General features: G+C 41.1%; 1 protein-coding gene across 3 annotated transcripts in view; it reads right to left on the reverse strand.

Annotated features, from left to right (window-relative positions):
* Window positions 1-1,457: 1,457 nt before the first annotated feature.
* The window catches only part of ranbp3l (RAN binding protein 3-like), a 34,334-nt gene continuing 9,222 nt past the window's right edge, over window positions 1,458-26,569 (reverse strand). Inside the window, exons 2-15 of one of the 3 annotated variants that reach the window (XM_002938188.5) lie at window positions 15,057-15,112; window positions 14,829-14,865; window positions 14,333-14,434; window positions 13,679-13,753; window positions 12,118-12,189; window positions 11,920-12,038; window positions 10,580-10,671; window positions 10,273-10,357; window positions 8,854-8,956; window positions 8,422-8,543; window positions 7,399-7,519; window positions 4,493-4,635; window positions 3,660-3,852; window positions 1,458-2,404 (exon numbers count right to left, since the gene is read on the reverse strand). In XM_002938188.5, the coding sequence (XP_002938234.2) occupies window positions 2,361-2,404; window positions 3,660-3,852; window positions 4,493-4,635; window positions 7,399-7,519; window positions 8,422-8,543; window positions 8,854-8,956; window positions 10,273-10,357; window positions 10,580-10,671; window positions 11,920-12,038; window positions 12,118-12,189; window positions 13,679-13,753; window positions 14,333-14,434; window positions 14,829-14,865; window positions 15,057-15,112 (1,364 nt within the window). In that variant the 3' untranslated portion in view covers window positions 1,458-2,360. Of the gene's footprint in view, window positions 2,405-3,659; window positions 3,853-4,492; window positions 4,636-6,123; window positions 6,769-7,398; window positions 7,520-8,421; window positions 8,544-8,853; window positions 8,957-10,272; window positions 10,358-10,579; window positions 10,672-11,919; window positions 12,039-12,117; window positions 12,190-13,678; window positions 13,754-14,332; window positions 14,435-14,828; window positions 14,866-15,056; window positions 15,113-26,569 lie in introns of those variants that run through there. The other 2 variants (XM_004910453.4, XM_004910452.4) reach the window with 2 other exon arrangements.

Below are 26,569 nucleotides of genomic sequence, written 5' to 3' on the forward strand. Positions count from 1 at the left end.
ATTCCGCTGAGCCAATTCAAATGTGAGTCATTACTGTGTGTGTGTGTGTACATATGCACGTGTGAGATGGCATGTGTTTACAAACGCTCAACAGAACCACTGTTAAAAATAGATTATCTGGGTTTTATTTATATATATATATATATATATATTACTTAACTACTATAATGACATTAAAAATAAGAACACATGCCAAAAAATCTCCAAAATATACATTCGATTAGATATAAAAATATGTACAAATAAACACACATTAGTCCTTAGAAGCACACATTTATAAAAGGATGACTGGAGTGGAAATGTGGCCGCATTATTTTCTAAACATGTTTCGCAATATACCCTAAAGCATCCTGAAGGGTTACTGTTTGATGAAACAGGCAATTGCAATTACTGTAGCTGACATCTAGCACTCCAAGGGCTAGCCTAATGCCAAGCAAGTACCCAGTTAAAGTCTAGTGCCAGAGCCACTCCTGCCTCGAGGCTAGGTCAGAACCCTGCTTCAGGTGACAGTTAGCCGTCTCTGGTAACAGGAATTTGGCGATGTGACTCCCCCCATGACCCACTCTGATGCCAAAGAGGTATTAGTAGAGCAGGACAACAGCATCAGAAATGCTGCTGTGTAGCACAGAGACCAGCAATGAATGGTATAGTGCCCAGCCAAGTGATTTATTAAATATGGAAGTGATCCTAAAGGATTCAGCAGTGAAGTATTTTCCTCCATTTTTCACTCAGGGAAATGTTTAACCAACTGGTAAATATATCAATGCTGATACCTAAGTTGATTCCGCAATTAGTTTCAGCTCTATGGGGCGATGCTGCTCAGCTGTAACGTAATGGTACAGGTGTTGGTGATGGAGAGCCACACAAGCATGAGAATAGACCTTTGGTTATGCCAAATAAGGGCTGTGATTGGCTATTTGGTAGCCCCATGTGGACTGCTGCCCTGCAGGAGGCGCTGCTTGGAGTAAAACTGTGTCTCTGGGCTTCCAAAACTTGTCTCCAAGCCAGAAATGTAAAAATGGCTCCTACTTTGAGGCCACTGGGAGCAACATCAAAGGGGGTGGTGGGCAACATGTTACATACGAGCCACTGGTTGGGGATCACTGCTCTAACTGCATTAATGTTTTTATTATTTTACTGTGATTTTACTGAAATTCAGTCCATATAATAAATGAGCCCATAAAGTATTAGAGTCCCCTTAAATAGAACATCATTCCCTCCAAATCTAATATTAATAGATTAGTTTCCTAATGGATTGCTAGGCTTAGGGATTATAGGGAACAACTTCAGAGGCTTTGATCTTCACAGCTATAGGGCTGGTACTAAATAGGGGGCATTTGCTATAATAAAGGAGGGCAAAAGCACGCCCCTTAGTGTTCATTTAAAGAGCACTTCTGTCCGGGGTCTGTGGCAATTCTTCTATAGGCAAGACAGGGTGCAATGATGGATTTCACCCGGTTTTTTTTGCACATTGCACATAATAAAAACCCCCAATGTCATGCTTAAGACATCATTTGTATCCAAATCCTGCAGATTTATTGCAGAAAATATATATAAAAATGGTGATCGTTTCCCTTTAATATTAAGGAAGGCCAAAAGTTGCACATCGATACATTAATTTGAGCCACTGGGACGAATATGAAAACTTGTAATTGAACGTTCATGTATATGAATTTTTCCAAATAATTAAGAAATAAATAATCACGGCATATTTTAAATCCCAAAAATAATTTTTTGCCATCAATATGATGAGTTATCCATGCTTTTTAATAAAGTACCTTCTTTGATTCCTATGTACACATGCAAACAATTCCAGATTTAAATGGATGTGGAAGAACCTCAGTGGCCTCTATGTTTGGCCAGTGCAATAGCGAAGGAGAAAGGAATTGCGGCCCCCGCAGGGAAACAGAAACCATGGTCCTCCAGTGAAGAGTTTGGGAATAGAAATGCATGGTCCGAGTTTCACTGAAGTGTAGAATGAATGTCCTAGTCGTCCCATCTGAGGTATATACAAGAAGTGAGTGTGTAATTCACCACTAGTTTCTATAGAAAGTCAGAATCTTCTATAAAGATGTCCTATGGAGCAGTGGTGGGAAGCTAATGTCTTTGAAGGGTCTAAGCAGCCCCCCGAACCACCACACAGTCTCCATACGATTCAGACATTGCAAACATGCTTTACTGTAAGTCACTTGTGTGTCTTTGGCACATCGGCTTTTTTCAATTTCAGTTTCTTTAGTTTCCGTTTAAATGTAATTTGGAATCAATGGCTGATAAAAAGTAGACGTGTCCTTCAGATAGACTCCACTGCTGTGTCATCTTACTGTACAAGCCAGAAATTGCCAGGAATCCTGGGTTGGATGTCAGGAGTACAGGACAGGCTGCCTTCTGATCCACTGATCATGTTCTGAAGCAAAACCAAAGAAAAAATATATTTTTCAAAAGACCAAAACACAGGTATGGCATTCGTTATATGGAAACCCATTATCTAGAAAGTTCAGAATTATGGGAAGTCTATCTCCATTAGACTACATTTTTTTAAATAATTCAAAATTCAAAAAATGATTTCCTTTTTCTATAATATAATAAAACAGTTACTTGTACTTGATCCCAACTAACATATAAATTAATCCTTATTGGAGGACAAACAATTAAGTTAATAAAATGCATTTTGTCTATATATATGTATATATATATATATATATATATATATATATATATATAGTCAGGCCTGGACTGGCAACCTGTGGGTTTTGGCAAATGCCAGAGGGGCTGCTGTAAGATGCCACAGACAGTCACTATTTATTGGGCTGCTGGGGGGGGCTGTTTGGAATGCCAGGGCCTATTTTGACACCCAGTCAAGACCTGTATTTAGATATACATTAACCAACGTTCCACTGAACACAGAGGCTTTGTTTTGACTAAACATAAAAGATGGTTGAACACAGAACTGATAACAACAAAGCTGCCATAAAAGGTCAGACTTCTGCTGCAAAGAAAACATGTACCCTGTATTTGCAGAAGGAAATAAAAGATGTTGTAAAAAATGTTGAGTCAGAAACACAAGTTTACATTGCCTATTTTATTCCATATTAAAAGAGGTGTCAACGGAGGACGGATGGAGGACACATGGTTGTAAAATAATCAAATATGATTTCAATAACAACTGATTTATTTTTTCCATTAATTATTTCCGCACTGAGATATTACAAAGTAATTGGCTGACTTATTCTAGGTAAACTTGGCCTTTAAGCTGGCCATACACGCACCGTTAATATTGTACGAAACCTAGTTTCGTACGATATTCGGTGCGTGTATGGCATGTCGGCGAGTCGACCGATATCGCAGGAAGCTGCTGATGTTGGTCGACTCGCCGATCGGACAGGTTAAAAGATTTTGATCGGGCGCCATAGAAGGCGTCTGACCAAAATCTGCCATCAGGGCTGAATGGGCAGAAGGAGGTAGAAATCCTATTGTTTCTACCTCCTTATCTGCTGTTTCAGTCCTGAACGGTGTGTAGCGGATCTGACGATGTTTCGTGTGACCGATAGTGGCACGAAAGATCGTCAGATCGCCACGTGTGTGGCCAACTTTAAGCAGCTCTGTATAGGTTTTTTGATGGCAAAAGCTGAAATGTTTGTGCAGGTTAAAGTCAGACCTACCAGAAAGGCTACTGTGAATGGAAGTCATTTCATCTTCATCTTCAGAGTCACTGTTGACGAGAAGCGAGTGTGTCTTTGCCTCAGTCGGAACCTCAGTCGGAGCAGTGTCAGCTTTCCGTTGCCTGCAGTTCCGCAGAGCGACAAGGCGGTGGTGGATGGCGGCAAAGAGACGCCCTGCATCTTTCACACTAGCCTAGAGAGAAAAGTTATACTGATGAAATGCCAATAGGACAAAAGGCTTATGTCTTTATATGCTAATTTGTTCAAGAATATCTATTCTGAGGGAAACAAAAAATGCAATATTTTCAAATCATGTAATCTGTAAATATAACCAGTTTTAAATTCTGTGGCAGGATATGAGCCAGGTGTCATCAGGGGCAAGATTGTGATGTTTTGGGGCGGGGCGTGTGATGTCAGGGGGCTTGGCTATGATGTGGTGGCCAGTGATTGACTGACATTCAACCCAGAGCCCTGTCCAGATTCCAGAATTGGAATGTTGCAACCCTATTTGTACCTGTGCCATCTGCAGTTAGAACATTGAAAGCAAACATCTGCTGAATCACAGATTTTTCAGATTTTTTTAAAGTCTAACTTTGATTTCTGCATGTAGAGAGACAGATGGCCAATAGGGGAATACATTCCATGAAACTTCTATTAAATGTTTTCAAGACAGTTCCCTTTTAAATAAGATTATGCATTGTATGTAGAATAATATGCAGGCCCCATTGTCCATAAATACTATTTACTGGACTAAGGTATGGCATCTGAATACTAAATGCGCATTATAAGAGAGGGGAACCCTCATCTGAAGCCTTTGTTTCTCATTATCTTACCTGGACCAGGAAAAATTTAAGGCTGTGGTCCATGAGGTCGGTGGCCGTGATGTGCAGGCTCTTCCTACTCGCTCTCTCTAACTTCATTTGTTCAAAGATCCTGCTGTTTAAGAGGAGTTTTAAGGTGCCGTGGTTTCTCATCACTAAAATCACAAAGAATATCAAATTATTTTGATTTCCTTCCTAGAGATCACACATGTTCCTCAGATGTCCTCTGATAGGAACAGAGTTAGAGCAGATTCAATTACAAATGGGAGACTACTCAAGTCTCAGTGAGGAGTTTGTTTTTATACCCAAATTAAATCACACGATCATTATTGTTGAGTGCACTGTGAGAAGTCACCTCATGGAAGAGAACCCTGTTTGATCAAAAGGCAAAAAAACAGGAGCAGCATTGGCCAGATGAAGTTTTGCAACAATATTCATGAAAGTCTGGTCTGTGGCAACTTCAGCATTCACACTGACCGGTGAGTTTACCCTCAAGCATCTACTTCACCACAGTCTTTATCTTCTTGAAGGTCCAACCTTGGGCAAGACCCTGAAGGTCCAGCCTTTGATCAGGGCTTATCTTCGCTTGTGAAATTAGTACAGATAGAAGGGTATTCAACCATGAAATATTTGTTTCTGGCTTCTAGGTATCCCCTTGGTAACCCTGGGCAGTGCAATTTTTATTCGAGAAAAGTAGTGCCGGCCTGGGGGGAGGAGTGATTATAGGCACTGGGAGGTTCCTCATTTAATACAACAAAATAAAGTTCCATGCACAGTCCTCATTTGTTATAGGGTCAGCCCTACTCTCTCGTGGTCTGTTATATAAAGCATGGGTTAGTGTGCTAGGCGCAATGAAATGGTGCCACTTAATGAAACCTCTGTGCAAATGCCTCCTGCCAATGACTGCATTTTTCCCTATGAGTGGAAAGTGGGGCAGTGTTGATGTTATGCACATGGAGGCATCAGTGGGTGAGTCTGGTAACAAATGCAATCATAGGAGTCAGAGAGTAGATGCCCTGTGATATCTAAGGCTTCATTATAAGACCCATAATGACCGCTATACCCTATTTACCTGCAGTAATTACTAGTTCCAAAAAAAAAATAAAAATTCATGGCATGTTTGTCACCTTTGTACACTGACTGCTTCTTCATCCTTAGTACAGTAAAAAAAGCCAACAGATTAACACACCTAAAAGACAATTTAATCTCTAATAATTTTTACGTTTATCAAGCAGCATCTTAAATCCATAATGATGTCTACGAAGTACATAAAAATAAACACAAACTGTTAACTTGCATTTTCTATTGTGAATGGCACCTATGGGGTGTTCCGAGCTAATTCTACTTCAATAAACTGGCAATGGGAAGGTAGCAAGATAGCAGCTAACTGACAACTGTATTGCTAAAAACACTCCCATGCCCCACCTAGTGGTAGATATGAGAATAGCACTCAATAGTAAGAAATCCAAGTCCAGCTTTGGACTCCTCCAGTTACATGGGAGTAGGAGAAACAATAGGTTAGCTGAAAGCAGTTCTAATGTGTAGCGCTGGCTGAAAGCTCAGACTCAGGCACAATGCACTGAGATGGCGCCTACACACCAATATTACAGCAAAAAAATTTTAATTCATCGGTTTGAGAATAACATTTTCATTTGCAATGTGAACAGTGTAATATAGTAATAAAACTATACCATAAAATTCATGACAGAATCCATTTAAGTGAAAGCAAGTTGCATGAATATGATGAGAGACCTTTAAAATGCTTAAACTATTATCTGAGCCACAACTGAGCAAACTACCAACTTTTAATGAAATCACAGTTCTGTGACTTCTTAAGAAAAAAGCCACTGTCACCACTTTGGAGATCGTAAACAAAAATGCTGGCTCTTCTATATTTACCACAAGATTGTTCCTTTGTAACAATAGAAGTATGCCATATTATTAATAAGCCACCACAAAACTAATACTAGGTTTCCTTGGAAAGAAGCCTCTCTGCTTTGCCTTTGTTTTACCTTTTGCTTCCTGCAAGCTGAGAACCAAGGAATAATGTTTTTGGAAATAATCCCCGAGCAATCGTTACAACAGACCTGGGATGATGAACACTGTCTGTACCTCTGTTCTGTTACCTCTCTTCCATTATTTTTATCTTGCCTTATGAGCAAAAATAAAAGTGCCTTTTACCTCTCCCTTGGGCCGCCACCTTTTCCTGCTACGTGGCAGGACTTTCTGCTGCCACTGCCCCACACTTTCCCTCCATGCTGAGTCGGTATTTCTGGTACAGCAAGTCACTGAGAGGAAAAAGTTAACACAGTATTTAAAGCAGCAGGAAGAGGAGGAGCTTAGAGGGGATTTGCAGGCTGCGGTGTATCCGGGAAGCGTCAGCGTAAGCGTGCTACTCTGAGGACTGGCCATCTTTATTTTGGGGGCAGCTGTTTCCGCTGTGTAATATGCTGTGTGTATTGTGTACCTTTAGATGGAGTGTGATCTGAAAGCCCCCCAGTTCTTCCAACCCAATCCTATGTCATGATAAAGTTCTACCTGCAGCCTAATTCATGGCGTCTGTGTTTCAAGGGAACTAAGGAAAAATGTCAGAATGACCAAGTAAAAAGCATCAAGAAGACAGGATATTGCTGAAAATGTCATGGTTTTATTATGAGCCAACACTGTCTGACCCATATGTTAGAATAAGTGTGATAGCACATGTGGCAGTGCTCATAAATGACATACTGTGGCTTCCATGGACCTGACTGAGGCCTGACAGAGCTAGAACTAGGGTATTTTTCAGTTGAAAAGTTAACATTAGTGGCGCTTTCCCTTTTAGCCAACTGGGGCCATTCTGCCAGCCAGCTGGAAAAGTGCCACATGTGCTATCAGCCTTAAAGTTTCTTGTCTTGACTTAGGAGCGGCATATACTTTACCTATTCGAGATCGGAACATTCCATTGTCACTTGCTGCAAGGTCATTAAGCCGAAGGTTCCCTCGACCCCTTTCCGTCCATGTCAGAGTGTCTTTGTTTAAAACGAAAAGCCTGCAGTTTACCTAGAAATGACAAAATCAGAAATTTTAGCTACCTTGCCTACATCTATCCCATTAAGTTTAGCCTGCTTTCTTACCAGTGCATTCATCATGTATCCCAACATATGTACCAGTGCATTCATCATGTATCCCAACATATGTACCGGTGCATTCATCATGTATCCTAACATATGTACCGGTGCATTAATCATGCATCCCTACATGTGTACCAGTGCATTCAGCATGCATCCCTACATGCCTACCAGTGCATTCAGCATGCATCTCTACATGTGTACCAGTGCATTCAGCATGCATCCCTACATGTGTACCAGTGCATTCAGCATGCATCCCTACATGTGTACCAGTGCATTCAGCATGCATCCCTACATGTGTACCAGTGCATTCAGCATGCATCCCTACATGTGTACCAGTGCATTCAGCATGCATCCCTACATGTGTACCAGTGCATTCAGCATGCATCCCTACATGTGTACCAGTGCATTCAGCATGCATCCCTACATGCCTACCAGTGCATTCAGCATGCATCCCTACATGCCTACCAGTGCATTCATCATGCATCCCTACATGTGTACCAGTGCATTCAGCATGCATCCCTACATGTGTACCAGTGCATTCAGCATGCATCCCTACATGTGTACCAGTGCATTCATCATGCATCCCTACATGTGTACCAGTGCATTCAGCATACATCCCTACATGTGTAACAGTGCATTCATCGTGCATCCCTATATGTGGGCCTGTGCATTGGGAATACATCCCTACAGCTGTATCAATGCAGTGCCAGCTGACAGACTGCAGAAAGATAAGCGAGGGATCTTCTGTCTTAACTAAATTAGTCTGTAGGTTGTCAATGCAAAGATATATGATACGCAGTGATTTAAGCAATGATATAAACAAGTACAAACCTGTAATACATTGCGCTCAGACTCTTCTCCTGTTATGATTTCCAGCTGATCCAGTTCATACTTGACTCTAGACTTGGAGGTGTAGGCGGCAGCAGATTCAATGAGACTGGTGCAGGCTTTTCCTACAGGACAGAGAAGGGACACGGGGAATTGCAGTAGAGAACAAAAGGCTGGAGGGTGTCATCTATATTTTGATGCCTAATTATAATCTGGTCAGAGTCAATGAAATGCTGCTGAAATAATGACATTCACTGATATTCCTTTGACAAGTTCTTTGCTCCCTATAACCCAAGAACATAAAGAGAACCGGGCTACATTTAATACCTCAACTTTAGAAACCCGTGTAAAGGAATAAGCCAAGGATGAAATGCTGCACAGATTCAGTCCAACTGAATGTTTTACTTATAACAGACTTTGTCCAACATGACTTACTTGGATAAGGCCAGCTCCTGTGAGATGCAACTGACCGGGGGGAGGCTGCTTCCCATTTCCCCTGGGCAGTACTGCTCTGGGAACGCAGGGATCTTCTCGGGCTCTGAGAGTAGAACAGATACATTAGCAATATCTCACTGACATTTTCTATCGGTGCTACATTAAGTGACTCTGCCCATGCATTAATGTATTTGGTAACTTCACCATACCCTGGTCTTTCAAATGTTTGCAAGGTTTATTATTTCAATGACTCATTGAAACATGCATTATAAAAAATAATGTACCTTGAGGTTCCGTGACCAGTATCAAATGACCCAGCCTGCAGCCTTGTGCCTTTATATGGGCACAGAACCCCTCGGTGACTTCTAATATCTTTATCATTTACAGTAGGGGGTACATTATCCCTTATAATAAATGAGTGATACTCAGAGTTCCCTGTATAACTCAGCCTGCAGCCTTGTGCCTTTATATGGGCACAGAACCCCTCGGTGACTTCTAATATCTTTATCATTTACAGTAGGGGGTACATTATCCCTTATAATAAATGAGTGATACTCAGAGTTCCCTGTATAACTCAGCCTGCAGCCTTGTGCCTTTATATGGTCACAGAACCCCTCGGTGACTTCTAATATCCTTATCATTTACAGTAGGGGGTACATTATCCCTTATAATACATGAGTGATACTCAGAGTTCCCTGTATAACTCAGCCTGCAGCCTTGTGCCTTTATATGGGCACAGAACCCCTCAGTGACTGCTAATATCCTTATCATTTACAGTAGGGGGTACATTATCCCTTATAATATATGAGTGATACTCAGAGTTCCCTGTATAACTCAGCCTGCAGCCTTGTGCCTTTATATGGGAACAGAACCCCTCAGTGACTTCTAATATCCTTATCATTTACAGTAGGGGGTACATTATCCCTTATAATACATGAGTGATACTCAGAGTTCCCTGTATAACTCAATATGGTCACAGAACCACTCAGTGACTTCTAATATCCTTATCATTTACAGTAGGGGGTATATTATCCCTTATAATACATGAGTGATACTCAGAGTTCCCTGTATAACTCAATATGGTCACAGAACCCCTCAGTGACTTCTAATATCTAATAATTTACAGTAGGGGTTACATTATAATTTATAATATATGAATAATACTCAAAGTTCCCTGTATAACTCAGCCTTTGGCCTTATGCCTTTTTATGGTTATGAGACTACTTGGTGACTTCTAATATCCTTTTATTTGACATAAGGGGTACTTCACTCCATAAATAAAAGAAAATGAATGATAGGTGAATGTACCGGGGACTGTCACTGGGGGATGTTGCTGGGAGTTTTAGTACAATAAAAGGAAAAACTGCCTAAATGACCAGGGGATCTTCTATAACTATTAGAATCCTTACTGGCTCTTACCATAACTCGTTTTTCCATGTTTTCTCCAAAGACAAAATCAGAAGTAATTTTGTCTGCTCCAAACCCTGGAACAAATGGCTGGTTCCTACAAAGACAAAGAAAGCAGTGGATGAGCCCATGTGAAAGGCACCTTGCCTGCTAATATTGCTGCTCTGCACCCCAGATTTCATAATTCTGTACAGCAATTTGGCAGGGTGCAGCCAGCTAGCAGCAGTGCATTCTGGGCTGGCTATAGGCTACATAGGCAGTGTCTATACAACAAAATGACTTTCTTAATGTGGTTATTTATTCTTCACTTTTTTGTTACCTATTTGTTTTGTTGCCCAAAATGCACGCTGGGGCGAACTTAATCTTGCTGCCGTTATCCAGCGCCGACTTGTTTCTGTCTTGAGGCTGCATCTGCAATCAATATACATTCGGTCACCCCCCAGCAGAGAGTGAGCTTTACGTAATGTGACAGCAGCCTCTGTAGGCTGGATGGGCCCCTCACTAAAGATGCTCTATTAGAAGCAGATGGAGACCTTTCCAGGGGCAGTAGTTCTGCAAATAAGCAGTCTCTAAGGCCTAGTTCCCTGTAATGAGTCCAAACTATTCAGAACCAAAGAAATCTATGGGGCAACTCATGAAAGTGATTACGGGGGATGGAAGGAGCTGAGGAAACTGCAACCTTGCCTTCCAAATATCTCGGAAATCCCAGCCAACAGCTATCAAGGGTTGCTAGGAGCTGTAGTGGAACCACACTTGGATGGTGATTGTGTTCTCCTAGCAAACCTCAGATAATCACCACATTCTGGGAGTTTAACTTGATAATTCTGGGAGTTTGCACCACTAAAAGCAGCCCTCCAACAGTTCTTGCATTATAATTTCCAGATAAACATGCTGTAGGTCAGCTGATGTATAATCTAGACAGACAGCATGTCATCTGCTAAAAGACAGGTTTAATATCAGTTAATAAAAGAATTTCACTAATATTGGACCTGTCCAACAGAACAGCAGGCTGCTGCCATGTCTCCCAAACTATCATGGCATCCCCTGTGCCAAAGTCAGACATGGCCCATTGCACAGTACAGAACTTTTTACTGCCACTTCTGTGCATATGTCAAATCTAAAGCAATGTACGGAATGTTGGGGTAAGTAGGGGAGCATGGAAGCAGCCCATGCTGCTGGAAAATATCCGGGCTAGTGTGTTTTTCATGGAAGAAGAGTGTCAGTCTGGGTTAGAGTTTAAGGCACCCACCAATGATTCTGCCCCTCCTTGTTCTTTAAAGGGGTTGTTCACTTATAAATTAACTTTTAGTATGACAATGATATTCTGAGACCATTTGCAAATGGTTTTCACTTTTTATTATTTGTGGTATTTCAGTGATTTAGCTTTTTGTTCAGCAGCTCTCCAGTTTGGCTTTTCAGCAGCTACCTGGTGATTTTTTGTATTTTTGCACAGGGCTCTGGTACACAGTTGCTTGTACAGCAGCTCACTGCTACATTACTTCTTCCTCTCTGCACCAGTCAATCAAGAGGCATGGGTATTTTATATGGCTACGAAACCCCTTGGTGACTTGATGAATATCCTAATATTTATAGGGGCTACATTTTTTCAAATGTTATGGTCACTAGCCATTGCTGGGGGTCTGGGATTTGGCTTCATACCTTACTGTCCATCTGGCTCGGTGCTGACTCACATTCTGCATTTTGCCCTTCTGGGCACAGAGAGATCTCTGGCGCCTGTAGGGTGGCCGGCTTGATAACTGCCCATGTCTGGGACTTCCCTGTGAATCAGGAAAGCTAATGTAATATTTGTTTTTTTTGCTTGGGCAAACCTATGCAATTCACGTTATATTTTCATACCTGGGCTGGATGTGACGATTACAGAGTGATCCTGTAGCAAACTGGAAGGTGTAAACACATTTTTCCTTAGATCTGCATAAGAAATCAGAATGATATTAAATAAAGTATATTCATAGGACATGGGAGTTAGTGTGCATAGTACAATCTGTATATGTTACAGTAAATCACTGACTGGGTACCCGGTATCTTAAGATGGAGCAGCGCAGGCACCTATGATAAATGATGTGATCACATGGATCCCCGTGGTTCATAAGCTGTTTTGCTGGCAAGCACCACTGTTATTCTAGGCTATAATAATAATCACTATATTCATGAAACCTTTGCTCTGGAGCAGCTGCCAGTGCTTGTGGATAGAGTTCACAGCAAATAGCATGGGGGCCTGGGGGGAAATATTTTCACATGATTCTTGTAATGTGATGGGGCATTAAAAGCTGACCCAGTAGGCACCCTTGGGAGGCAGAGATGTATCTGTTTATTAATATATAATAATTATACATATATTTCCAAAAAGACACCCAACATGGTGGAACTATACAGACTCTTGTTCTCACAGTGCCACTAGGGGCACACTTGTCTGCATAACCATATTAGGGTAAAAGGGTGTAGTCCAATGGGTTTTTTTTCCAAGTCACCCTTCGGTGGCTGCCCTAGTGCATAACAGCATTACAGATACATAACTGGGTTACTGTATCAGTCATTCAGCCATTGTGGACACTGCAATTAAATGGGGGGGCACAACCCCCAGAGTCCCCCCCCCCTGGGGAGTGCTGGTGGGGATCAGGTGTGAGTTGGTGGGCCCATTAGGTTTTATGCCGGTGCCCCACTATTCCAGTCCAACCCTGGCTCTCTTGCACCTATGCTCCCTGTACTTTGCACCCTGCTATAGCTGTTTGGTGCAAGTATAAAGGAGTCTGTGCAAATACCAATTCTTTGTGGATATTATTTAAATGTATGCAATGTTGCACTTTACACATTTTTTTTTTAGGAGGGGATTGTGCACATTCCAGCACCTGTTTGCCCCCAAGAGATTGTCTGCTGACGTGCGTGGTGCTGAGGGCAAGGTCATGTGAGAATGTCATGGCGTGAAGCACATTCTGCCATGGAAAGCAGAGATGACAGATCTAAAGGAATCTCTTAAGAGACGAAACTCACCATTGTGAAAAACCTGCTAGAGGCCCCTGGCTGCAAGTTAAGCAACCATACAGGTAGCAGCAGCCTGAAAGGGCTTTTAGCTAAAGAGCTAAGCCCTGGTCACCCAACCACAATACCTCAGTACAGTAACATATATTCATTATACATTTATGTTACACTACAAGGAGCAAAGCATCCGATTCAATCATAACTATCAGGGCAAAGCCACCCAGATAGCACTGCTAGGCCCAGACTGGCAATCTGTAGATTCTGGAAAGTGCCAGAGGGGCTGCTTTAGGATGCCATAGACAGTCACTGTTTAGTGGGGGCTGTTTGGGCCTCTGTGTACTAGAAATGCCAGGGCCTGTTTTGAATCCCAGGCCAGTCATGGGCAATACCCTTAATTCTGCGCATAATGTTTGTTTCATACCTGATGGGGATGGAGGGAAGGAGGACAGAAAGCTAAATGAAGATGAGCGGACACGTTTCTCCGACTCATTATTGTCTGTAAAAAAAAAAGAAAAACAGCGATTAATATATGTGTTAATATGCTAGGTGTACCCATGATTATTTGTTATATGCACTGATCATGTTTATAACATATTTTAAAAGATTTCAGTCCTTTAGTCAGGATAAATATTCTTTATGTGTTGCCTTCCAGCTATTTTCCCTTAAATATCCATACTGATTAACCTATCCAAGGGTGGCCACAAGCCACGAGATTGTGTAAATTTCCCTGGATTCCAGGGGAAGTAGAAAATGTGGCTCTTGCGACTTCCTCCTTTACAATAAAGTGTGTACATGTAGATGGCCAAATCTGGCAAAGATCTGCTCATTTGGCAACCTCTGCAAATAAGCGGATCGTTAACTCTATGGCCAGCTTTACTTACAAGGCCTCATTAACAGTACAAACACTGCTTACATGTTAAATTGCCCTATACAAATGAATCTAACTTGTAGTAGACTGTTCAAAACTAATTACTTGCTATTGGCAATTTAGCACCTATGTTAATAAATCAGCCCCTGTATTTGTTTCCGCCCAAATAAAACCCGACTATGTACATTAAGGAAAGAATAGCCTTACCTGTATGGGGTGGGGAAGTGTTGGGTCTGTAAGTAAATGAGGAGGCACGCTCTCTCTTGTCGGGAAACACAGTGAGGCTGGCAGGAAACACACAGTGAGCATCTGGAATTAAACAAACCAATTTAAGTATTTAAGAGATGGAACTAAGACATTACACTCTTGGCCCTCCAGCCGCTTCAATTATGAGCACTACACGAGTGTGCCCTCTTCATAAATATGCACATCTATGCAATAGTAATATCATCACTTAATATAATTTGGGGCGGACACAGTCATCATAAGGCCCCTGTGCAAAAAATGTTCTGATTGTGCAATTGCCCCCTAGTTATTGACCCATCTCCTAAAGTCTATATCAGAGACTTGGCTCCAGTGCGCCACGGGGTGCACTACAGTGTCAGAAGCCTGTGGCTAAATATATACCCGCAGGCCACAAGCCAGGTCAGTAACATGTGTAACAGCCAGTGGGGACATAACATTAATAAAAATCAGCACTTACTTTGCTGAGGATTCAAGGTAAGATCCACTGCGGGTCTCTGCAGGAAAACACAGAAAATTACTAATGAAAAGTTTCTTGTAGTTAAAACAATATGCCATTTTTCTGACTGTGGGTTTTTAGGGCAAAGACAAACAGGGCGATTAGTCACCGCGACTTTTAGAAAAACCCCAGTCACAGTGACTAAAAACACAGTCGCGGCAAGTGACTACTCATTGAGTAAGTACATACCTTGATTGGTCTCTCCTTGTCCAGAACAAACACTGGCTGACAAAGCAATACTTTCTCTGCAAAACAAAAGGTCACACCCAATAATAATTCGTACACTTCATAAAAAAGCAAAATATAAACTAGCAACAAGTATTCTTCAAAAGCAAATAGTCAATTGGTTGTGTCAGGGGTAAAAATATGGGGCTCCGTTTGTCCCAAGTACATTTTGTCTGCAAAAATACATTCAGTATACTAAAAAAACAATCCCCAGTAGACAGAATAATTGTGTGGCCATATACACTGGAAAAAAAATATACAAAATATATACTTCTAGTGAAGAATGAGAACAAAATTAATTTTGTGCACAAAAAAATATAATTATATTATAAACTCCTTTCTGTACATTTTATCAAACATTCTGTCCCAGAAATGTGTACAATCTATACACAATCTATATACAGAACCAGTTATGTGTAAAGTAACCAACAGAATGAATTATGTAAAACTGACAAAATAGATGAATTCATTCTATCAACAAAATGAATACTTGGTTCCACAAAAGTGATAAAATATCAATTCTGTGAAACAACACGGTCAGTCAAATTACTGAACCAATAAGAAGCAAGCATATTCATTATCCAATAACATGCAGATTTTAATTGGAGTCCATTTACTGGTCTGTCTCCGCACTGTTTCTATTGGTTTTATAACGTGTTGATAATGGAAAACAAACTCTCTTAAAAGGGTTTCTGTTTAGTTTTACACATGACTGGTTCTGTCTGTTGCATAAATGTTATATATTTGTGAGAGAGAATGCTTGATGAAATTTAAAGAATGAAGTTTGTAGTATAATGATATTCTTTTGTGCACAAAATTAATTTTGTTCTCATTTTTCATTAGAAATATGTCTCACTTCATATGAAGGGGCTGTAAGAAGCACTCACAAATATATACTTGGGTCCATGAGAAGTCTAATCAGCAAACATCTGACTTAGATAAAGTTCTGCAGGGGGAGCTAATCTATCTCTGCACAACACACTTCCTGTTCACATGAACCAGGAAGGACCACTGAAAGGTTGCTCTGTAAAAAGAACATTCATAGGGCAGGAACCTGTTACAACACAATTGCTTGCGCTGATTACACATGCATAACCTGACCCTGGTATGAGGAACCTTACTTTTATATTCAGAATATGCCAAGTCCCTTTATATAGTTCTCAGTTTGTTTTTACATTGTTTTGTGGCTGAATTTTGTGCCATTTACAATAATTCACACTGGTGACAATGTACTAAATATATATTATATTGCCAAGTCTTTTGACTATAGAGCTCCAGTGGCATCCCAGTCTATACCTTTGTGCATGCAGCTGTGACTGTATCTATAACTCTCATATACAGGTATGGGATCTGTTATCTAGAATGTTTTGAATTATGGTATCGCCATATTTCCATAGTCTTCATTATAAGCAAATAATTCTAATTTTAAAAATGGTTTCTGTTCTCTGTACAGGTATGGGACCCGTTATCCAGAAACACATTATCCAGAAAGTTTCGAATGACAGAATGGCCATTGTCCATAAACTCCATTTTAGTCAAATAATTCACATTTTTAAAAAAGCATTTTCTTTTTCTCTGTAATAATAAACCAGTACCTGTACTTGATCCCAACTAAGATATAATTACCCCTTATTGGGGGCAGAACAGTCCTATTGGGTATATATAATGGTTAAATGATTCCCTTTTTCTCTGTAATAATAAAACAGTACCTGTACTTGATCCCAACTAAGATATAATTACCCCTTATTGGGGGCAGAACAGCCCTATTGGGTTTATTTCATGGTTAAATGATTCCCTTTTCTCTGTAATAATAAAACAGTACCTGTACTTGATCCCAACTAAGATATAATTACCCCTTATTGGGGGCAGAACAGCCCTATTGGGTTTATTTCATGGTTAAATGATTCCCTTTTCTCTGTAATAATAAAACAGTACCTGTACTTGATCCCAACTAAGATATAATTACCCCTTATTGGGGCAGAACAGCCCTATTGGGTTTATTTCATGTTTAAATGATTCCCTTTTCTCTGTAATAATAAAACAGTACCTGTACTTGATCCCAACTAAGATATAATTAATCCCTTTTGGAGGCAAAACAATCCTATTGGGTTTAATTACTGTTCGAATAATTTTTTTAGTAGACTTAAGGTATGGAAATCCCAATTACGGAAAACAGGTCCAATACCTGTAAGAAAAAAGTACCTTGTACTGGATCCAACTAAGTTATAATTAATCCTTATTGAAGGCAAAACAATCCTATTGGGTTTAATAAATGTTTTAATGATTTTTTAGTAGACTTAAGGGACGGAGATCCAAATTACGGAAAGATCCATTATTTGGAAAACCCCAGGTCCCAAGTATTCTGGATAACAGGTCCCATACCTGTACTATCAAAACAATACAACTGCTTTGCATTAAATAAAATAAAGAGTTCAGCTCAATAACTTCTTAGCCCAGTAGAGTAGTGTTGTTGGAGCCACTAAGGCTGCTATTCACGCCCAAATTATTTCATTTGGGTGTGAATAGCAGCCATAGAGGCTCTAACTACACAGTGCAGCTGCAGATAGAACTACTTTGCCTAGCCAAATGGAATACCGTGGCTAGGGCCTTGCCCAGTAGAATGGAATTTACAGTAAAGCTGCAGCTTTGTAATTGCTGTGCCCAGCAGAGTAAAAGGTACAGTGCAATTGTGGCTTAATAAGCTCAAAGTACAGTAGCCACACAAAGAGTAACTGGTGCCCTGCTCTACTTTTTCCCTTTAAAGATCTTTTAACCATACATTGTTTATGCTGCACATTCAGCCTTCTAATTCAGGTATGGATCTCTATACCCAATAAGGGGTAATTATATCTTAGTTTGGATCAAGTACAAGTACTGTTTTATTATTACAGAGAAAAGGGAATCATTTAACCATGAAATAAACCCAATAGGGCTGTTCTGCCCCCAATAAGGGGTAATTATATCTTAGTTGGGATCAAGTACAGGTACTGTTTTATTACAGAGAAAAGGGAATCATTTAACCATGAAATAAACCCAATAGGGCTGTTCTGCCCCCAATAAGGGGTAATTATATCTTAGTTGGGATCAAGTACAGGTACTGTTTTATTATTACAGAGAAAAGGGAATAATTTAACCATGAAATAAACCCAATAGGGCTGTTCTGCCCCCAATAAGGGGTAATTATATCTTAGTTTGGATCAAGTACAGGTACTGTTTTATTATTACAGAGAAAAGGGAATCATTTAACCATGAAATAAACCCAATAGGGCTGTCCTGCCCCCAATAAGGGGTAATTAGTTGGGATCAAGTACAGGTACTGTTTTATTATTAAAGAAAAAGGAAATATGTTTTTACATTTTGAATTATTTGATTCAAATTGAGTTTAGGGGTGATGGGCTTTCTGTAATTTAGAGCTTTTTGGATAACAGGTTTCCAGATAACAGATCCCATACATTTACAGATTTGCTGAATTTAACTGAACTGAACAGAGGTTTCTATGAAGCAGAGCCCCCAGTTGTCAGTGTAATAGTACTACGCTTGCTGGGATTTCGCAATAAGTAGCATTAGAATGACTAGTCTGTCACACAGGAGAGTTTTTGTGTATTATTCAGTGAGAGGCACAAAGTATGTATTTTTCTTCTGAATTGAGTGCTGGTCAGGATAACAGATGCGGTGTACAGTACAAGCCGATGAATTCACTACACAAACAGTCTCACTTTCCCTTTATCACTGGCTAATAATCCGGGTATGGAGCCAGAGAGAGGAGGAACACAAGGACTGGGCGGATACAGTAAACACATACTGGATCAGACTAGGCTGCGCCGGTTCTCTGCTCTTGGCTAAAGCAATAACAAGATCAGGAGCAGCAAAGCGTTTGGGCTGTAACTGTGGGATTTCCAGTAGCAACCATCCCAGTACTGCCAGAGGGTCTGCCTCTTCTAGCCTATATATATATGTATGCTGAGGGACAATCATACATGTTTGCTGCAATTTATATATCAGTCTTGTCTAACTTTTTTCTATGCAACTGGCTGATTATAATATAAGGGATAATGTACCCCCTACTGTAAATGATAAGGATATTAGCAGTCACTGAGGGGTTTTGTGACCATATAAAGGCACAAGGCTGCAGGCTGAGTTATACAGGGAACTCTGAGTATCACTCATGTATTATAAGGGATAATGTACCCCCTACTGTAAATGATAAGGATATTAGAAGTCACTGAGGGGTTCTGTGACCATATAAAGGCACAAGGCTGCAGGCTGAGTTATACCCCTACTGTAAATGATAAGGATATTAGAAGCCACTGAGGGGTCCTGTGACCATATAAAGGCACAAGGCTGCAGGCTGAGTTATACCCCTACTGTAAATGATAAGGATATTAGAAGTCACTGAGGGGTTCTGTGACCATATAGGAATACTGTAAATGATAAGGATATTAGAAGTCAAAGAGGTAATACCTATTATTAATTGTTTGGATGGGGGTAGGATATAATACAAAAAAAAAGAGAATTAGTACTTTTTATTCAAAAGTCACCACATAACTTGTAATCTGCCTGTTTTTTTAATAAAATTCTTATAATAAAGATACTTTTTCACACATAGCCGCATAGCTTAACACTTACACTTAGGGGCAGATTGATCAAAATGAGAGTTTAGAGCTTAATACGTAAACACTTATCTATGTCCTATTTATTTTTATGGTAGTTTCTATCAGCTGGTGAAATCATCCACAAATAAATAAGCTTCTTAAAATCCCATAGGATTAAGAGAATATGGGTGAGTTTTTATATATTAAGCACTAAACTTACATTTTGATAAATCTGCTAACATACAACGCAGTATGCAAAATAGAGAAGAGCATGTACTAAAACACAGACTATTTTACTCACAGGGCCACAAAAAATACCTATTTTATGCAAACAGGCCGAAGAAGCAGAATTCTATATATCAATGCTAAATCCACTACAAAACTCTTACAACAGTGCCATTGTCCCAAGGCAGGTATGGCTGCGCTATCCTTTAGTAAGGAATGATAAGCTCACGTGCCTACATATCTTATCAGTCGCTGCATAGGCCTTTCTTGTTCTTGGCTGTTTCACCTGGTCCTGTGACACTGCTAAGCACCAATTTTTACTGCTGACATCATTAAAGGGTAACTCCTCCCAAAACCTGTTTTTTTTTTTTGCATGTTGAAAGAAAAATCCATTCTAAGTAACTTTCCACTATTCATTCATTACACATTCACAGCAGCTGTAAAGTTATAGGTATCTGTCTCTTTATATCCTCTGCACTTCTGGTTCTGACTCCTGGAACAATGTAGCAGAAGCCAGCTGATTTACTTGCTACGCATTTCAAGAGTCAGAACCAGAGAACAGAAGGAGACAGATGCTGTTCTTAATAGCAATGACGACTTACTTTTGAATCACTGAAAGTATATAAAAGTTGCTCAAAATGACGTTTGAATTCATTTTGCAAAAAAAGAAAAAAAAAATGGGAAGTTTTGTTACTTTTAGTTTATATACATATATTTAATTTGCATGTTTCATACATACAACAGAGTTGCCTGTATATTGCACCGGCAGCGAGTACTATTGCACCTATAGCTAGTACTGTTATTGCCTCACAGAGATTACACTACCTGTACAAGGTAGTATTATTGCCCCTGCAGGGGTTACTATAACACCTGTACAAGGTACTATTATTGCCCCTGTAGGGATTACTATTACACCTGTACAAGGTACTATTATTGCCCCTGTAGGGATTACTATTACACCTGTACAAGGTACTATTATTGCCCCTGTAGGGATTACTATTACACCTGTACAAGTTACTATTATTGCCCCTGTAGGGATTACTATTACACCTGTACAAGGTACTATTATTGCCCCTGTAGGGATTACTATTACACCTGTACAAGGTACTATTATTGCCCCTGTAGGGATTACTATTACACCTGTACAAGGTACTATTATTGCCCCTGTAGGGATTACTATTACACCTGTACAAGGTACTATTATTGCCCCTGTAGGGATTACTATTACACCTGTACAAGGTACTATTATTGCCCCTGTAGGGATTACTATTACACCTGTACAAGTTACTATTATTGCCCCTGTAGGGATTACTATTACACCTGTACAAGGTACTATTATTGCCCCTGTAGGGATTACTATTACACCTGTACAAGGTACTATTATTGCCCCTGTAGGGATTACTATTACACCTGTACAAGGTACTATTATTGCCCCTGTAGGGATTACTATTACACCTGTACAAGGTACTATTATTGTCCCTGCAGGAATTACTATTACATCTTATTGCCCTTGCAGGGATTGCTATTACATCTGTAGCGACCATTATTATTGCTCCTGCACGGCTTACTCTTACCTACTACGTATGTACTACCGCACGTGTAATCTTTCTCTCACTGTTTATACATTACCACCCATGCCTTTTGCTTCTGTTATTTGGTGCCCATTTGCACAAAGCAGCCATGCTGGCATAAGACTGGGAACATCTACTGGTGAAAGAGTGGTACTATATATTCTGGAATGGAGAAATAACACACTGCTGCCAACTAGGGTTTCTTTATTTCATCTAAACGAGAGCTACCATGCTGCACATATCCTTAATATAATAGAGGCTTGCTTGGCTTTACTAAGCAACTACACTACACTGGACTACCCTTTAAAGCATAGTTTATTTTTGTTTTAATTATGAGTTTATTGTATTTTTGACTAAAGTAGGGCTGGAGGGACACCAGGAAAAAACCCAGTGGGCCCTGCTGACCCAGACCCGCTCCCTGCCAGGAACTTTGGGTACTCCCCCCCCCTCTCTCAATCACAGTTGCAAGAAGGAAATAAGCGGCAGTGGAGGAGTTCACCACTGGGGTTGAATGCCCCTGAGATGGCAGCCCTGGTGGGCCTTGGACACCCCAGTCCGCTTAATTAACATTAACTATTTTTTTTTGTATTTTTCAATAAAATACACTGCTAATATAATAGATTTGAAGCAGCACCACCTGCTTTTAGCACATCACCAAATATTAATTTTATTACTTTTGTAGTGTAAATTAAACTGTATTTATTAACAGGTAATCGTAAAGGCCCACTCTAAAGAGCATGAGGGGGGGGGGCATAAATTAAATGTGTCATCAGATTAGATTTTAATGATGATTAATGTAACCTTCCAGATGTTCTTAGTGGAGATGATCTAAAGGCAATAACAAGGGAGGGGCACGTGGATGGAATTTTTGGCTGAGAAACACATGTTCTAGTGGCCAAAACCACATGTTTTCTAAGTGGATTTAGCTAAAAGCTGCCATGCTGGGGGGTCTTGGGGCCCAAGCGCAATGTGCTGTACAGTTCAGAACATACCGCAAGTGATCCCATTAGTGCTAGTGCTGCTGGTTAAGCCTTAAAGCGAAGGATAATGCAATCTAATCATCTCTGCAATGAGGAGAGTTGTTTTAATCATTTGCCTTATTTCTGCCTCTCTTTAACAGCAAAGCTTTTTGGTTACCAGGGTCAGCACAGCCCTAGAGACAAGACACATGCATTGTGAGACTGGATGTTTGGTAACTTGGGTCAGAGAGGTCCTAGCAACAAGAAACAAACAATTTAATTTCCAATGCACATTTAACTGGAGCTTGTGAATGGGGAAGCTATCAGGGTGGTACCAGCATTACAAGCTGTACGAGGCATTAATGGGGCCCCATAAACAAGTACTGTAAGGTTTGGTACAGTGGGGGCAAATGTCCCAGTGTTACATTTGTATGGGGCCACAGAGAATGAAGAACTGATGCCAATATTGACACTGCGTGCCAGAAGTGACGCTATTTGCACACAACTGCAACAAAAAAACATGCACCACTGCTTCTGAGTTTAAACCCCTCAGTTCCCAGCTTTCTATAAAACAAATGATATAGCATTGTTATGAAAAATCTAACATGTGTATAGCCCATTCTGCAGAGAAATCTAGTTTATTTACTAGTGTCACACTGCAATGATAGTAAGAAACCGCTGTCACCAGGACAAGATGAGCCAGCCAGCAGAACATACTGTGCCTCCCGATACTGCTGCCAGACCCTTTCCTGCTGGTACGAGAGCTTTTAACCATGCCGAGTCACTTAGTATTATTTGCTTAAAGGCAGCTTGTTAGTAGGTTACACAGTTTTCTACAGCAGAACTACAGCTCTCATCATGGTCATAAACTTGCATGAAAGAGAAGCCTGTCACAAGCAGGGAGGTCATCAGAAATCATGGGGCCCCATACTCCTTAGTTAGCATAGCCCACCTTCCAAGGACCCCTAATTATTAGCCCACCAGGTGACTGAGCAGGGCTGGAACCAGGGGTAGGCAGAAGAGGCCCGTGCCTATGGTGCCAAGTTGGGGGGCACTAAGAATGTACTTCTTCTGTCACCTACCTCTGGTCTCGTCTCTTGCTCCCCCCCCCCCCCCAGGGCACACTCATCGTTCACCTGATGCCCAATCTGGTTGCTCACATTATCACGTGGTGGGGGGTGGTGTGGTCTAGGGCACTGCACCAGTGCCAAGATAATTCAGTTATGTAGAATGGGGCCCAGTGGAAACAAGAATGATCAACTAACTATACTGTACTCTCCATTCTGATTTGGGCCCTATCTCATTGCTTGTCAGCTGTGAAAACAAATACAGCTCTAAGCGTTGTTATTGGCTGGGGATGTAAGGGACTTGACCTATAGCAGCTGGAGGCAGTATGTTATAGTATCTATTACTATGATTTATTTATATAGCGCCAACATATTCCACAGCACATAACCCTACATCATTTAAATCAGTGCAGCTAACAATCTATGTCTTCTATTAAACACAAGAGGATTCGTTTAAACAGGAACCAATTAGCCAGAACCAGTTAACCAGCCTGTATGTGGATGGAGTGTGGAAGGAAAGCAGAGCACCCGGAGAAGCTCACACTGACATTGGGAGAAGATACAAACTCCCTGCACAAGCGCCCCTCCCCCGGGATTGAACCTGGAACTGCAGCGCTGCAAGGAAGCAATGCTAGCCGCTGCACCACTGTATATTTGCAGAATATTTACAGAAAATGGGTGGCAAAAGTACTATGAATATAAGTGGTTGCTCAATCTTGCAGCGCCTTGTACAAGTGAGTGGTGGCATATGGCTGATGTGCCTGCTGTTTCTGGCACTTAAGCTCTGGCACACAGCAAGGAGGGTTACGCCAACAGAACATTCTGTCCCTTCAGTTACCCATGGGAGCCCCTTCCTGTGCCTTATTATATCCTCCTATCTGAAACCATTCTATAGCCAAAGGATTTGTTGAAAGGCCCCATTGGTATGATGCCATGTACAGAATCCTTAGCAACAAATAGCATGGCACTTACAGAAAATGTCTCACATTCCCAGGAAAAGGGTTGACCAGGTTTATACAGCAGGGCAAGGTCCACACACTAGGCTTTATGATAGTCTCCTCTAGTGTGCCATAGGCCTAACCTGGTACTAAATTACCACAGTGTTTCAACAAACAAGCAACCAATCAGACTTCTGTTTTATACATTTAATCGCCCTAGTGGGATCAAAGCTAATGGCTAATGATTGCTATGGGTCTTTTTACCCTATTGCTGCAGACAGTTGACATCTCTACCCCCAGAATAAATACCTAACCAACAGGTAGTTTATATCATATTAAGTGACCAAAATATATCAGTAAATATTGCCCTTTTTCTAGCCTTTCCATTGAGCCGCCATTTTGTGATGGGCTGTGTGCTCCCTCAAAGATCAGCTGACAGGAAATAATGCATCTCCAACTGTAACTAAAAAAGTTCATATTTCTAAAAATGGTTTATTTAGATGAAGCAGGGTTTTACATATAAGCTGTTTAGACCTACACTATTTGGGTGTACAGTTTTCCAATATGGTTCAATGTCTACAGGCTTTACCTCACCTTTAGGGTGAAGACACACGGGGGGATTAGTCGCCGCGACTTTTAATTAAGCCAGCCGTGGTGACTAATCACATTGACTTTTCGCACATAGAGCACAATGGCCGTCGCTGCGACTAATCGCTCACGCAATTTTGCTGTGCAGATTAGTCTAATCGCCCTGTGTGTCTTCACCCTTAAACCAACGGCTGTACCATATAATTGCATTGTACACAGTCCCAAACACTCAGCCTGTGAGCACCCAGTACCCTCGTGTGAGCACCCAGCACCCTGTGTTATCTCTTCCTGTAATTAAGTGGAGTTAAGCAACACTCAGTGCTGTGGAATCCTGAATGTCAAATCAGAAACTAGTTTTGAGTGGCTTGGACAGGATCACGTCTGCACTCGCTCTGTACAACAATACATATTCAGAGCCATGAATACAGGCCTCCCACTAAGCAGGTCAGTGTTTGCACAGAGGAATTCCGACTCACCACAGTACAGCAAACAGGATGTAATGGGTGCCCATAAACCTGCTGTGATGCAAGCACCATAGAGGTTGTGAGATCTGATCAGCCGTGCGTATGTTATTAGTGCCACCTTATCAGTCGCTAGGCAGGCTATTCAAATGCATGGGAAATAACAGATTAGAGAGGAGATTAGCCTTAAATAGGGGCTCGTCCACACTGAATTGTTTGGGCTTGATTGAGGCTCATGGCACACAGGGCACAGCGCCAGCGTTATTTTCTGTCAGGTGGAGAAGTGCCCAAACCTGGTTAAGAAGCTTTAATTGAATACACCTGTCACAAACAGTGCCAGGCGGACATCAGCCAGAAAACACAAATTAAAAACATTAAAACTAATGAGAGTCTCCTTGAAGGCATGTCAGCTCTCATGCTGATCCGGCCCCCCCTCTCCCAGTCACCTGCTGTGGGGGCCCAGTCTCCCACTTTCTGTGGCTTGCATATAAATTAACATTGGAGCCACCATTGAGGGCCCTTAGGGGTGTCCCAAATTTGCCTTTAATGGAAGTGGCACTGAGGGTGTTACTGTGGATGTGGCAAGGGCCTTGGCTGGGATTCATGGCCAAGACACACAGGAATGAAAGCATCTCCAATCTGACTGATTGTCACTACTTGAGCACTACTTTGTTGGCCAAAAGCCCCCATCAGAGAATACATCTGGTGTCCAGTAGCCTAAGATCACATTTTGCTGCACCAAGGGGGTTATTTATAAAGGGGATATAAAAAAAGGACATTAAACGCTACGGTCATGGTTTTAAACGCTACGGGTAAGAACCCACGGAGCAGTTGAGTCCCCCATGACAGATCTCTGCTATTGCGGCCGACAAACCGCTCCAAAAGGCTTTCCATCGGCAACAATAGGAGTCATTGGTGGAAAGTCCACAACTTCGGATTACCGAAGCGATGCAAAGAGCTTTCCACCAGCGACTCCTATTGTTGCTGGTGAAAAACCCTTTTCAGAGCGGTTTGTCGCCTGCGATAGCAGAGATCTATTGTGGGAGACTCAACCACTCCGTGGGTTCTTACCCTTA

The sequence above is a fragment of the Xenopus tropicalis genome, chromosome 1 (genome assembly GCF_000004195.4).
Source record: "Xenopus tropicalis strain Nigerian chromosome 1, UCB_Xtro_10.0, whole genome shotgun sequence".
Taxonomy (NCBI): domain Eukaryota; kingdom Metazoa; phylum Chordata; class Amphibia; order Anura; family Pipidae; genus Xenopus; species Xenopus tropicalis.